General features: G+C 46.2%; 4 protein-coding genes across 4 annotated transcripts; 1 reads left to right on the plus strand and 3 right to left on the minus strand.

The window, feature by feature from the left end:
• Positions 1 to 2,854: 2,854 nt before the first annotated feature.
• On the minus strand, positions 2,855 to 3,695 carry N7520_009716 (uncharacterized protein; the record flags this gene model as incomplete). Its single annotated transcript, XM_057143650.1, has 2 exons — positions 2,855 to 2,862; positions 2,903 to 3,695. 2 exons carry the CDS (start codon positions 3,693 to 3,695, stop codon positions 2,855 to 2,857), a joined length of 801 nt encoding a protein of 266 aa, XP_056992938.1.
• A 1,153-nt stretch (positions 3,696 to 4,848) lies between these two features.
• N7520_009717 (uncharacterized protein) lies at positions 4,849 to 5,214 on the minus strand (the record flags this gene model as incomplete). The annotated part of the gene is made up of 1 exon (XM_057143651.1): positions 4,849 to 5,214. The coding sequence occupies one exon, from the start codon at positions 5,212 to 5,214 to the stop codon at positions 4,849 to 4,851; it is 366 nt and encodes a 121-aa protein (XP_056992939.1).
• Positions 5,215 to 5,859: 645 nt separating this feature from the next.
• Positions 5,860 to 6,534, plus strand: N7520_009718 (uncharacterized protein; the record flags this gene model as incomplete). Its single annotated transcript, XM_057143652.1, has 3 exons — positions 5,860 to 5,932; positions 5,987 to 6,164; positions 6,207 to 6,534. 3 exons carry the CDS (start codon positions 5,860 to 5,862, stop codon positions 6,532 to 6,534), a joined length of 579 nt encoding a protein of 192 aa, XP_056992940.1.
• Positions 6,535 to 11,962: 5,428 nt separating this feature from the next.
• On the minus strand, positions 11,963 to 12,298 carry N7520_009719 (uncharacterized protein; the record flags this gene model as incomplete). The annotated part of the gene is made up of 1 exon (XM_057143653.1): positions 11,963 to 12,298. The coding sequence occupies one exon, from the start codon at positions 12,296 to 12,298 to the stop codon at positions 11,963 to 11,965; it is 336 nt and encodes a 111-aa protein (XP_056992941.1).
• Between the last annotated feature and the right edge of the window lie 1,629 nt (positions 12,299 to 13,927).

Consider the following 13,927-nt stretch of genomic DNA (forward strand, 5'->3'; position numbering starts at 1 on the left):
AGACATTTCAGCTTGTTTTCGTAAACAGTCGAGCCTGTTATGGTGATAGTTGACTGAGCATTCGTGAACCGTTGAATGAGCGCGCTTAAACAGTTGATCCAGTGTTGGTGAACATTGGAGCCTGCTTTGATAAACAATGGACCATGTTTTCATAAACAGTTGACTGAGCGTCCATAATCAGTTGAATGACCATTCGTAAACAGTTGAGCCTGTGCTGGTAAACAGTTGAATGAGCGTTGGTAAACAGTTGACTGAGCGTTCATAACCACATGACCGGCTCTGGTAAACTGTTGAATCTGTTTTCATAAACAGTTAAATGACCATTCGAATACAGTTGACCCAGTGTTGATGAGCATTGGAGCCTGCTTTGATAAACAGTCGACCCTGTTTTCATCAACAGGTGACCTGCTCTGGTAAACAGTTGACTGAGCATTCGTGAACAGTTGACTGAGCATTCGTGAACAGTTGACTTAGCGTCCGTAAACAGTTGACCTGCTTTGTGAACAGTCAAGCCTGCTCTGATAAACAGTTGAATGACCATTCGTAAACGGTTGACCCAGTGTTGGTGAGCATTGGAGCCTGCTTTGATAAATATTTGAGTCTGTATTCATAAACAGTTGACTGAGCGTGCGTAAACAGTTGAGCCGGTTTTCATCAACAGTTGACCGGCTTTGGCAAACAGTTGAGTCTGTTTTCATCAACAGTTGACTAAGCGTCTGTTTACAGTTGAATCAGCATTGGTAAACACTTGAGCCTGCTCGAAAACCAGTGACCAGCTCGAAGACAATTCGTGGATGGTGACAGTGTCGACGCGTCGATGAGCAGACTGTCAATGCTGAGTCTGGACGCGTTGACAAACGGAATGAGTCGCCCAGGCGGTGTGTCACCCCTCGCACACTTCGTTTGATTTGGGGGAAGACCCCACCCACATCACTGTATTTCTCTCCGGCCAACAGCCGTTGTCAAGTCCTTCGTGACAGAAAATAGAGTCGTGGCATACGGCTGGTCATTAAGTACCAAAAAGAAAGCTAGATCATGTCATTAACTCGGAAGTATCTACACCAAGAATCCAGTTGGCTTAAGCTTCTTGTTATATATAAATTGTAGCTGCACATCTTTTTTCTAATAAATAAACAACACGTTCCCTTTTGCACTATAGATGCTATGACATCAAAGTCGCACGCGTAACTTGTATCTCTCTAGTGGCCTCACAAAAACATGACCAATGAAGTCTACACCGGTCTCTTCAAAGTACGACTACGCTACATCATGAAACAGATCGGATTAAGTCAATTCGAAGTCAACCAAGAATGATACAAATATGAAGCGAATGCTCAGCAACACCACGGTCACAAACGTAAGTTCCATGTTAAATCAGATACTGTGCGTTAGCCGTATATCCGATGAAATGACACTGTACACGTACGTTGCGAGCTTCCCCTGCCCCGCACCCTGACGAGGCTACCATAGTACGACCATCGAACAGCATGTTATAATGCATTTGTGTTACGGATAGCAGTCATCAGTCTACGAAAAGGATACATCATCGAGGTTTTATCAGGGAACTACGCAGGCGGTTAAAAAAGCAGCGTGCAGGACGAAAGCGTAATGAGCCCTGCATCACCAGCCTAGAGACGAGCACTCGTCTACAAACTAGATGAAAGCACCTGAAATACTACGAAAGAACCTCATAGTCACTCTTCGTCAGTCAGCAGCTCACGCGGGACATAAGATGCGCCTAAAAAGGCAAGTCAAGGCCTTGTGGTGATCATGCGTTGCGAGACATCAGCGACGCGGCGACGCACAGCTGTTTGTCTGATGAGGGACATGACTGTGCGACAGCTGATATGTGTGATCGATGAGGTGGCCAACAAGCGTTGTGTCATGACGCATCACCCGCGATCAGCACGATGGCATTCTCTAGGACAAGTCAGCAGAGCTTGCTGTGCTTGGAAAGAGAGCAAACAGGCGCGCTAACAAGGGCCTGGATTGAGCAAAGATGACTTCACGCAGTCATGCAGGGATGTACGCGACGGCGCAGATGGTACAGGGACGACAGAACAATGCAACGTGGACACCGCGCTCGCATCTCACACCACACCACCGTGGTGCAAGTCTCACCTGGATGACAAGCACCTGAGCTAGACATCCAGCACCAATACGCAAGACCCCGTCTTTGTTCTGCCATGGTAGTTCGACGATAGCCCTACATGGTCATGGCTGTCTCTTCATAGATCCCCACACCTAGCAGAGTGAATCTCTGGGTGAAACTGATATCACCGAGTACCAAATTCTCTGAATTTCTCGATTCGCCAATAAACTGGGCATGGATTTTTGGAAGCTCAAATCGACTTCTCTTCAGCAGCATCGAGGCTGGAGCCATATGTCACGTGATCGGATGGGAGGGGACGTTTGGACACCATGGTGGCATTCGGGCCAGCAACCGATGGGAATCGCAAGAGATCCATTCCAAATGTACGGCTCGAGCAGGACCGTAATGTCATCGATACTGCGAGAGACGGCGTAAAATGATAACACCTTGCATGAGATCTCCCAGACTTCAGAACGAGTGATATGGCCAAGCAGTGATGCCTGCGATGAAAAGGTCGATGAAACCTTGCCGGCTGAAGTTGATCCATCGGCAGTAGCGCTCGGTAACTAACTTTGCAGTAATAGTCAGGTCAAAGTTCCCGGTCTTGCAGACTGCGCTGTTTGGCTACCTGATGTGGCTTCGTGTGACCCACAATTGCACACATCTGCCGCTGTTGCAATAGCAATTCAAGGACGGACAGAACAGGCCTCTCGGCAGCTCGGGCTAATGGCGTCACCCCATATCGATCAGGATCGTTCAATCTCAAATCGCTTTGACGTAGAAGTAATTTCACAAGGTCATAGTGGCCACGGTTGACAGCGTGCCATAGAGCCGTTTGCCCGTTGGGGTCCGATATGTTCACATCTAATTTCGAATGCAAAAGAGGAGAGTCGACCATGAGAACAGATTGCTGGCCATTAAGCCTTTTCACAGCCAACAGGAGGGGCGCATCATTGTGGGAGCTCTGATGGTTGATATCGATTTCTGCATGTCGCACCAGCATCTGGGCTGCTATATGATCTCCTTCGAGAACCGCAGCTTGCAGTGGTGACCAGCCAAGAGAATCTGCGAGATTAACTTTCACTCGAGAATCTGCAAGTAGAAGTTGGAGGGAATAGTACTCGCGATGCTTCAGCGCGTATACTAGGGCAGACAGTCCGTCCGAGCATAGATCGTTGACATCAATCTCCTGAGACTGGAGAATCCGCTCCACGCTAGCAGCATTGCCGCTGATCACTGCAAGTGACAGGGGCCCTCGACCTCCAAAATCGCAGCAATAGCGAACGTCGGGCCGATATTGCAAGATCAGATCTACAGCCTGTGGGTATCGCAGGTCAATAACGAGAAGAAGCGCATTCTTGCCAGCGTGCAGACAATTGAAATCGACGTGGTATTTTTCGATGAGCAGCGCTGCAATATCCAGTCTCTGGGCCTCCACGGCACGAAAAAGCAGTGGGACTTCATCACACACGATGCGTCGGAAGAGCACATCGGTGAAAAGCGAATAAAAACGTTGGCAGACCGGGCGTAGCGCTAGAATGTCTTTTTTTTGTAGAGACTCGCAAATCTCGAGCAGAAGCTCTGTCGGAAGGTCGGAAAGCATGAGAGTGTAGTGGTGTCTTACTGTACTGGATATGTTGGAAATGATGATTAGCAATCAGCGAATTTGATCGCTAGGGTCTCACAACGCGAGATGTGCTTCCTCTTATGTGCATATTAAGCCTGGCGTACTACAAGTCCGGTAAGGCTCAGACCCGCGACTTGATTCGCTCGGCTCAGAAATGTTCGAGTGCATGTTGCGTAATACCCTACTTGGATCCCTGGATGAACTTTTAAGGCCCAAGACCATCGACGACGGTTCTAGAACACAACTCAGGAGCCCCAAGAGCAACCTAGCTCCCAAGCCCACTGGTTACGTTCCCAAAAACAGTTCACTCATTTCGCAGGACCACCGATTAAGATCCCAGGATCAGTTGTCGCTTGCTCCGTACGGGCCATGTGACGGATCGTAGAGCGTTTAGGATTGTCTACTACCATAGCTGGCCAAAGGGCACATCATCTGGTCAAAATGAAAACGCCCGAGGTTATGCAAATACTCAATACCTGACAGACAAAGGGCCTGCGCGTGAAACCAAGATGCTTGTTCCCAAAGTACTTGAACTAGATCCCCAAAAGCAAACGTCTCGCCTTGGGATCAACCACAACTGCTCCAGAACGTGGTTCAAGAGCCCCAGGAGCAAGCTAGATCCCAGAGCCATTGGCAACCTGCACAAGAGCAGGATGGTTGATTGCTAGATAAATATCAAGATACTGTCGCCAGCATTGTACTGTAGCCGTCGCTTGCAGAAAGCTTAAATCATGCTCTCTTCATTTCATCGCGATGAATTTGATATGGAAGATTTGTTTCATCGACCGAAAGACGTTAACTAAAGGACCCAGGAAATGTAGATTAAAGTGAGTTGGCCCTCATAAAACTAAGGGGTCTCAGACAGGTTGCTTGATCTATGATTGATGTATGCAATTTGATGTATTTAGATCATTACCAATTCACTACAGTGAATGCTTCATTAGAAAGTATTTGATTATATAGTGTTTAGTTGTCCATGTTGATGATGAATAAAGAACTTGCTACAACTTTGAGTGTGGAGTCAATATATTAAGGCAAGCTTGGCTTTTAAGGCGTATTGTGGATTGGAATCTTGATTCGCGTGGACCTCAAAAATCAAATAATAGAACGTGGAAACAATTGAATACCCCTACGCTAACCATGCCAGAAGCTCATCAAGATAGCCCTCGTAGGTCCGAATGCCGTGAAAGCCAACTGTGTAGGCCTCGATAATCCAAAGTCCAGTTAACACGGAGAGAGTGTTACTAATGGCAGGTCTGATGGATTTGATGTAGCCTTTCATGACTCTCGGTGGATGATCAAAACCGTAGGGAACTGGCAGGCTGATTTCTTCCCCAAGAAGCAGAGTGATCTTCGTGATTTTGAAACAATCGGGGCCGACAAGATCCGGAATACTGAGATATTCTTCCATAGCAACCCAGATTGGATGGGTATCAGATCTGAATATATCCATTGGTGAAATGTTGTGCATAGCAATCATGATCTCAAATGCCATGAATATTGTTCTGTCGTTTCCCCATAGTTTCCCACACTCCTGAACCAGTGACTTTGGGACGGGGATAAACTGTTGTATGTTTTTGAACGTAATTTGTACTGATACGTCATCTACTAAGAATTAGTTGTATCCTCAACAATGGTGACCCTCAAAGTACCTTCATCAACCAATATTGCCCTATCCTCGAGTTGTAGTGTTGATGCTGTGGGGGAACGTATGCAGTCGTCTAGCCATTGCTCGTCTGTCATCGTAGAGTTGGCATAAGAAGCAATCGAATCGTCTGCCTCAATTTCAATAGAATAGTAGGATTGAAAACAGGGGGACTTGAGTTGCGGACTGCCTTAGAGTAATTCGTGATAAAATATATAGAAGCCGCGAGTACGTGGATCTTAAATAGTTTTTCGAAATTATTATAGAGAGTCTAGGCAGATGCAAGTCAGGGCGGAAGATGGACTGCGAATTGAAGTAGACTCGAGACAATCTCGTGTTTTGCGACTGCAACGCTGCTCTCAGATAAGGCAAATTTACCCATGCAGTATTTAGCTATAAATGATACTTAGACCACTGGAGTAACCATTTCTCTATCCTTCTTCCTTTAGTCCTGCGCTATCTCCTGACCGATCTCCCGATCGTTCTCCTGAAACGATGAACCCTGGGCCTGAAATCGAGTGGAATCTACGAATTCGACACCCAGAAATCGAAAAGGATTTCGGTAACGGTAAGAGCCTGATCTAGTGAGAGCTCTAGATATTGCAGGCTAATTTTCACTCAGTAATCGAGCTGACGAAAGATGGCTTGGCCATTATACCAATCGATATGGCCATTCGTTTACGCTGCGAACAAAAGTTCCCCGCACAACCACAACCTTGGTACAACCCTGCTCAAATCTACATTGTGATAATCGAAATATCCGCCAAAAACGCCCCCAATTCAGACCTTGGCCGCCTACTGTACGCGATAATGTCCTGCAATCTTCGTTCTGAATTTTTCAGAATGTCGAGCGAAGGTGCATTGACCAAGATCGCCTTAATGCTCCAAGAGTATTTCTGGGTCTGGCCAGACCTCAGCCCTATTGATATGGACCTCGTTGCGAAAAGGCGAGTCAATAAATGTGTGCTAGAGCGTATCGATGCGACATACTGCGAGCGTATCGAGTCGAAATACTGCGAACGTACCTACACGACCTACAACGAGCGGATCAAGCAGATCATCGATGATGCCTGGACCATTACATTCTCGTTCCGCAATGATTTTGGAAGGTATTCCGTTAAAGGAGATCTCATATACCTTTCTTCTGTCTTTCTTCCACGGGAAGTCTAGCTCTATATTTTCCCCTTCTGCAGGCTGGGTAGCTTTACTTCCCAATGGAATCGCTTCGTCTTGTATGGTAGTATATATAAGAAGGCATCAAATCATTCGCTCTGACTTCAACTTACATGATTTGTAGAATATTAAGATAGAAGGGAAAGCAGTGATCGAAGTATCTAGACTTGAAACTATCGCTTTTCCCAGATTCATTGTAGTAATCTAGAGCTATGCAGCATGTAATTAGCGTATCATGATTGACTAAACAAGGCACATATAAAGGAATACATGGCTGCAGTTGGTCCTATTCCCTCTGCACAAGAGTAGATAACCTGTCCAGCTGAACCTGCAGCTGAGAGCGTCCGTCATCATCCAGACTATTCAAGATGTGACTTTGAAGCACCTCTCCGCTTCCTGAATATAATATCTTATTGATTGGCAGACATTGCTTATCAGGAGGCGTAAAACCCAGCCACAAAAGACTATAGAGTGAGACCATGCATTGTAAGTCCGCTTCTTCGGTGTAAGTTCCCGTCAGGGTATCCAGCAACTCTTTGGGTGCCCATCCAATGCATTTGTTGAGAGCGCTGCGCAGCAAGGTCATGGTAAGGTCGCCGTCTCCTCTGTACCCACCCGCATGAAGTATGTAGCAGGCCAGATCATGGTAGGATATTTGAAAATATGGGCGATACATGTCGTCATCTAAGCGGTTAACCAAGTGAACTCAACGTCTTGTGAATGATAAACGTACAGAATCGCTTGATAATTTCTATCAACTGTTTAGTCACAGCCTTGAGCTCCTCAATTGACACTGTAACGGACGGCGAAGACCAGTGGAAAAAAATCCAGATCAGTAACGCTTTATATATGCTCTGGTGATTTGCAAATCCACCTCTTAGCTATAACTCTTCGAGCTAAGCAGAATTTATCCAATGATGGACTTCCCCATATGGACATATATATTCGGAGGATGGAGATATCCCTTGCACGTCTTCGGGTACTTTTAACGCTCTTGAGGGTATAATTTACACACAAAAAGACAACGTCTACATATTAGATAAATTTTCCGCAAAACAAAGGAAACCTCTGGTACCCCATTTCCTCCTGAATGGCCATCTCAATTATAATACAGACTTCTTGATATATTTTATGGTACTCTCATTAAGTTCTAATGAATTTATGATTGATGTATACCCTTTGATATAATTAGATTATTACCAATTCACTACAATATGCGCTTCCTTGTAAAGTATTCATACAGTATTTGGTGATCTTTGTTGATGATAAATACATCTTCGAATGTGGAGTCGATATATTAAGGCAAGCTTGGTTTTGAAGCCGTATTGTGGACTGGAATTTTGATTTGCGTAGACCTCAAAAAAATTAAATAGTAGAACATGGAAACAATTGACTTCCTGTGATGTCTCTTTCAGAAATGAAATGCGGGAAGAAATGGATGACGAGATCGGTTATAGCGTCAAGAACCTCCATTGTTGTGTAAACTATGGCCTCTTTGGCCAATCACGCCTATATTCCTTCTAGAGTCCATACCTTTCTGAATGATCATGTTGAACTTGCTTGCCTTCTCTCCACAATGAGGCAATCCCCCCCTGGGGAGATATTGAAGTTTCCTCGCAAGATGAAATAACGGCCTAGCAAAAACATTCCAGCACCCTCTTCGTTTGAGACCTCTGGGGTCCCTTTAGTAATATGGAGAGGAATCAAGTAAACTTCCCCACTAGATATGAATGTCTGAGTAACTGAATATCTGCACATCTTGTAGCCATATCCCTATTCATGTTAAATAGATTCTTTGGCTTGGTCGTCAAAACTTACATCAAGCTCCATTTTATTTAGCAGCCGGAGAATTGTCGAATCCACTGTCGTGGTAATATAGTTTCTGCTACCATCTGGACTGGCAATATAGCATTCAAGCATGGTCGCAAGGCCAATAAGCCATCTCCCTAGACTACGTCTGAGAGGTCTGGCGTCTGGATTGAGGTCGACTGAAATCATCCTTTCATCTCCATGCGCTTGCATTGTTGATTGGAGTTTTTGTTCGCTTAGCTCAAGGCCAATTTCCTGGGCGGGCTACTTGATGAAAGATTGTTATTGTAATCTAATGTTTAATGACATATGAGGCTTTCATTTTCGTGATTACAGATTTTTTGGCTTAATGGTTTGTTTTTCTGAACTATTACTAGGCAAAGCCCCACTCTAGAGCACGGGAGAGTCCTACTTCTTGCCAAATAGGCGCAAGAATATTGCCCGCCTACGATGTCCGCCAGGTCTATGAACCGGCTCGGAGGTTTCTATGGAACTGCCTAGGATTGAGGCCTTTTTGGCGTCCGTCAGGGTTTCAGTGAGCTGGGAAGACGGGGAGTCAACCTTCCCGCGCCATTCGTCTAAAGCAGACTTGGAAGATGTAGTATGCGGATGGTGTGGGCCTAATTTTTGGTCGCAAAGTTGAACGCATTCAGCCATCAGCTGCAATGCGGCTGTGTATTGACCTAGTGACCTTAGAGTATAAGCCAGGTTGTTCATGCTCGTCAGCGTGTCAGGATGGTCCACGCCGAGCTTCGTCTTGGTCGTCTCCAAGACCTGCACCTCGAGCTGCTCCGCCTCGTCCCATCGGCCCTGGTTCCTATACGTCGATGCCAGGTTGGCCATGCTCGTTAGCGTGTCAGGATGGTCCACGCCGAGCTTCGTCTTGCTCGTCTTTAAGACCTGCACCTCGAGCTGCTCCGCCTCCTCCCATCGGCCCTGGTGGCTATACGTCGATGCCAGGTTGGCCATGCTCGTCAGCGTGTCAGGATGGTCCACGCCGAGCTTCGTCTTGCGAGTCTCCATGACCTGCACAAAGAGCTGCTCCGCCTCCTCCCATCGGCCCTGGTTCCTATACGTCGATGCCAGGTTCGCCATGCTCGTCAGCGTAGAGGGATGGTCCACGCCGAGCTTCGTCTTGCGAGTCTCCATGACCTGCATAAAGAGCTGCTCCGCCTCCTCCCATCTGCCCTGGTTCCAGAACGTTGATGCCACGTTGTTCAAGCTCGTCAGCGTGAAGGGATGGTCCACGCCGAGCTTTATCTTGCTCGTCTCCATGACCTGCACGTCGAGCTGCTCCGCCTCCTCCCATCGGCCCTCGAGCCCGTATACGCTCGCTAACATCGCAGTGCTTTTGAGGGTCTGTTTATCCTCTAAGCCAAATATTAACAGCCGCTCCCTCCTTGATTTAGATGCCATATCTCTTGATTCCTCAATCTTCCCGGTATCCTGAGCATACCATGCTCCCCTATAAAGTAGCGTCGCCCATTTTTGTAGAGAGTCTTGTGATCCTGGTCGTTGTGACACCGCTGATTTTATATGTGGAAACAGCGACCGGCATCGTGCCCAATTTTCATATTCACCGGTCGGAAACCTTTGGTATAGGCTCGTGATGAATTCCTCCTTCCATCGCTCAATTTGTTCGTTGGTTTCCAGCCATATACGCACAGTAAGTTGCACTAGCCGGTGCATCGTGAACACTGTCATGTTCTCGCTGATAGAAATGAATGAAAAGTCTCTCAATGTTGTAATATCATCATTAAACTCATCATCAGAGTTAGATTCTGATGTGCTATCCGTATCCTCGTCGCGGCGGTCAAAGGTGATCCCCTCCGAGCTCGAATCCTCGTTATGTGTATCGCGTTGAACTCGGAGAAGGTCCTCTGAAACTCCCTGTCGGTCGAAAAAGCTCATGAGGGAGAGCAAATCAGCAGCGGACGGTCGTATTCGTCGAATATAGTCGAAGGATATTTGCCATGTGACTAGAATCGAATTCTTCGCCTCCCAATCTCGATAGAGATGACCCGCCTCATAATGAAGAAGCTTGATCGCTTCGCCATCACTCTTCCGAAATTTCTCGAGGTACTGCGATACTGAACAGCGGGGTGCTCGATGCACGATGTAGCCGGCTGCCTGTACAATGGCCAGTGGCATAAACTCGAGTTCTTCCACTAACGTTAGAATATCAGGAGTTTCCGCCAGTCGTCCAAGCTTCTGATGAACAAGTTTTAGCGCCTCGGACCTATTCATTGGTTCTATTTTGATAACGTCCTCGTGGTCGACAATTTTTAACGCTACCTCTTGGTTCCGACTTGTTATAATCATTGATCCGTTCGGGCTTCGGGGGAGAAATTCTAATAGGGGCTTTGCCGAGCTGTTGATTTGGCCGATCTGCAGGCCCTGCTGGCCTATCGTTGATGGCTGGCGAAGGAACCCATCATCATCAACATTATCAAGAACTAGTAACCACCTTCCTCTCTTGGCATCCTGAAGCCAGCTTTCGACGAGTTGAAATATATTCACTGTGGGATCCTTGCGCCCGAAAATTTTGGCCTGGTCGGCGATATCCCGGAAACTTTGCTCGAACCGAGCCGCGTTACTTGCGTGGACCCAAAAAACCCAGGTGGCCGGTGATTGGGATCGGACTCGGTAGGTGTATTCGATGCTAAGTTGCGATTTCCTGTCGACTGTCAGTACTAACCCACACGCTAACCTCCTTGCACTCACCCGACACCGCCAACGCCCACAAGAGCTATCCTGGAGCCGGGGACTGAGATCTTTGTATGGATCTCATCGAGCAGTGTGTCGCGACTGACAAAGTCTCGGTCGCGGCGGAACGGGACGGTTGATAGAGGGGCTGGTGGAGTTTCCGGTCGCTCTGGATCACATGATTAGTCAATTTGAGCTTGGGAGGGGTCTGGTGAAACCTACCCGGGGGAAGATGGATCGATCCGTTGTTGATTCCCACCTGCGTGCCCCGGTTTCCGTCACCAAACGATATAGATAAAGATGCCATAGCTAACATGCGAAGTAGACACTGCTTTGGTTTCTGGGCTAGAGGGAAGGGCCTAACCCCGGGGTTTATTCTGAGTCTTACTATCATGTGACTTTCCAGGCGCTAAAATGTTCAATTCTATCTTTAGAGCAAGGTGTGGACGGCTCTCTCTGAGCCATTCGAATTCGAAACGATGAAGCGGGGATTTCGGGTGTATTGTCTTGTCAGGTAAATTACCTTACCATAATGACCCACCGGGGTTATTTGTAGTCTAACTTCATTTAGCCTAGATCATTTCAAGATGGTCTTGGCGGTGGGGCTTGAGATAGTTTCTCTGTGTAAAACATGGAAGCCAATTTCGAATATTGCTGTACTGTATGTTTTCTCGCATTTTCCCATCCATTGATAGAATAACATGCCTGACTGATTATCAATTGATGGAAAGCCTTACTTTTCTAAGGACTCTGCATTTCTTCAAAGCATTATCGACACCGGGCTTGTTACTTTGTAGTTTTCTCACATTATCTGTGCTCGCCGCTATATGATTCGGACTCCTCACTATAGCATGCTCGGTGTTTCCAAACTTCCGCATGGCTCATACTAGAACGCAAGCTATCACTGATCCTAGAGAAAGACATGTTTGATGAGAAGTAAAATCCAGCAGAGTCTCCAGAGTCGTAAGACATTCAAAAGTGCTTTTCCAGCCGATCCCTCCATTGTTGCACTAGGTGCGGTATTCGTCGCTGTCCGTGCACCTTGTCCAACGGCATGGGATGTAGTAGTGACAGCAGGTACACTCAGAGTTGGCAGGTTGAACGTGGGAATGATCAATGACAAAGGCACATCGGCAGTATTCCAGTGTAGTTCTGCAGTTGTGTCAAGTTCCTTAGGCGCAGCAATGTTGTTTTCGGTACATGCGATGGAAGCTCCACTGATCATGTCGTTGCCGCATGGAAACATTCTGATGATAGATAAGTAAGACGTCGACTTGATCAAGAAATTAGGGTAGGGGGCCAACTTGGACTCGACTACAGACTTCATGAACATTTAATGGCTCTGAGATAATGCTATACCAAAAATGTATATTTTTGTGTGTCCGGATTCAGTAAATCGAAAATGGTTGAATGTGTCTGTTCAATCTTTGGTGCAGGACTCGTTTTTTAAGTTGAATTTTGGACTGAAAAACAACAGTTTGGAATGATTCATCAGTTGACAAGTGCTAGAATATTCGTGTGAAAATATAATACTGCGCATTTTTATAGCTATAGTATGCAGTTCCCTATGATCAACTTCTTTCAGCGCCATATTTCAACTGTTGTAGAAGCTATAATTTGTTAGAGATTGTTTGTGGCAAGAAACTGAGAATGAAGAATTGAGACTCATTTTTCGAAATTTTCGAGTCGTCACCGTTGGGCTAGCCAGCTTTGTCGTGAGAGATCTTGAATTATTCTATCCTTTCCTACCTTTCACTGTTTGCTTTCGGAAGGGCTGCGTAGGCCTAACTTATGTTATTCACAGTTCCACCAGCACTATAACTATGCTCTCTGGGCGGCAAGGCTCATAATGAGATAGTGTTGTGATATGAGGCTGGTGCAGATCAGGAACCAAGCCGAACCATCGGAATTAATCCCGAAGTATGTTCACGAAGAGTCAACTTGATTGGAAATCAACTTGATCTTCTCGTTGTATATATAGCCTTATTCTTCCCTCTCAAATGAACCAAAAAAAAAAAAAAAAAAAACAGACAATCAATCTTCCTTTGAACTACAACTGATATGTTTTGGAACAAATACTTGCGAACGATGGAAATCCCTTGACTATCACAGATCATGGAAGTGATCATTAGCCAGACTTTACTTATTGCTCCCACTTACTCGGTCCCTTCAATGAGAAAATACTAGCCTAATAAAGCGCGGCCACAATTAGACCAAAAGGGGTTCCCAAAAGAGCTAGATCGTGCTGTCCCAAATAGGCTAGCGCGACTTAAATAAACCGACTCATGCAGTCCTACGCATCACAGTCAACTCCTTCCTAGCTCATCCACGCTAAATCCTAAGAAATGCTTGCCAATCCAATTGAAAAGGTCATGAAATGGCTCAAAGGCCCCTCTGACTTTCCAGTTGTCTTGATTGGGGAAGGAGGCTCTGGAAAAACCACATTCCTGTCCCAACTCATAAACGGCAAGGCGTTATACACGATTCCCACTCTAGGACACCAGCTCTATCATATAGACTACAAAAAGTATACATTCTCGATTTGGGATACTGGAAGTAGGTCTACACTCCTACATACATACTTTTGGGGCTAAAAAATAATCAGTGGGCTGTTTTCGAGACCCAAATTGGCCACAATACTTCCATAGCTCCGAGACCTCTATTTTGTTCTTCCATGATTGCACTGTATCAGAGGAATCCCTGGACCTTAATCTTGAGCTACTCTTTCGCGTTGGTGCAGTAGTGCGAGAGGTTGGGTATAGGATCATCTGGATTGTTTTGAATAAGCAAGACTGTCTGCCCGCGCAAGACATCGAGCATCTTCGGCAGGTCTACGATCGGACGTTAAATGGGATTCTCGATAACCCTGTCAATT

Source organism: Penicillium odoratum, assembly GCF_028828045.1.
Source record: "Penicillium odoratum strain IBT 22623 chromosome Unknown utg000006l_segment0_segment0, whole genome shotgun sequence".
NCBI lineage: Eukaryota > Fungi > Ascomycota > Eurotiomycetes > Eurotiales > Aspergillaceae > Penicillium > Penicillium odoratum.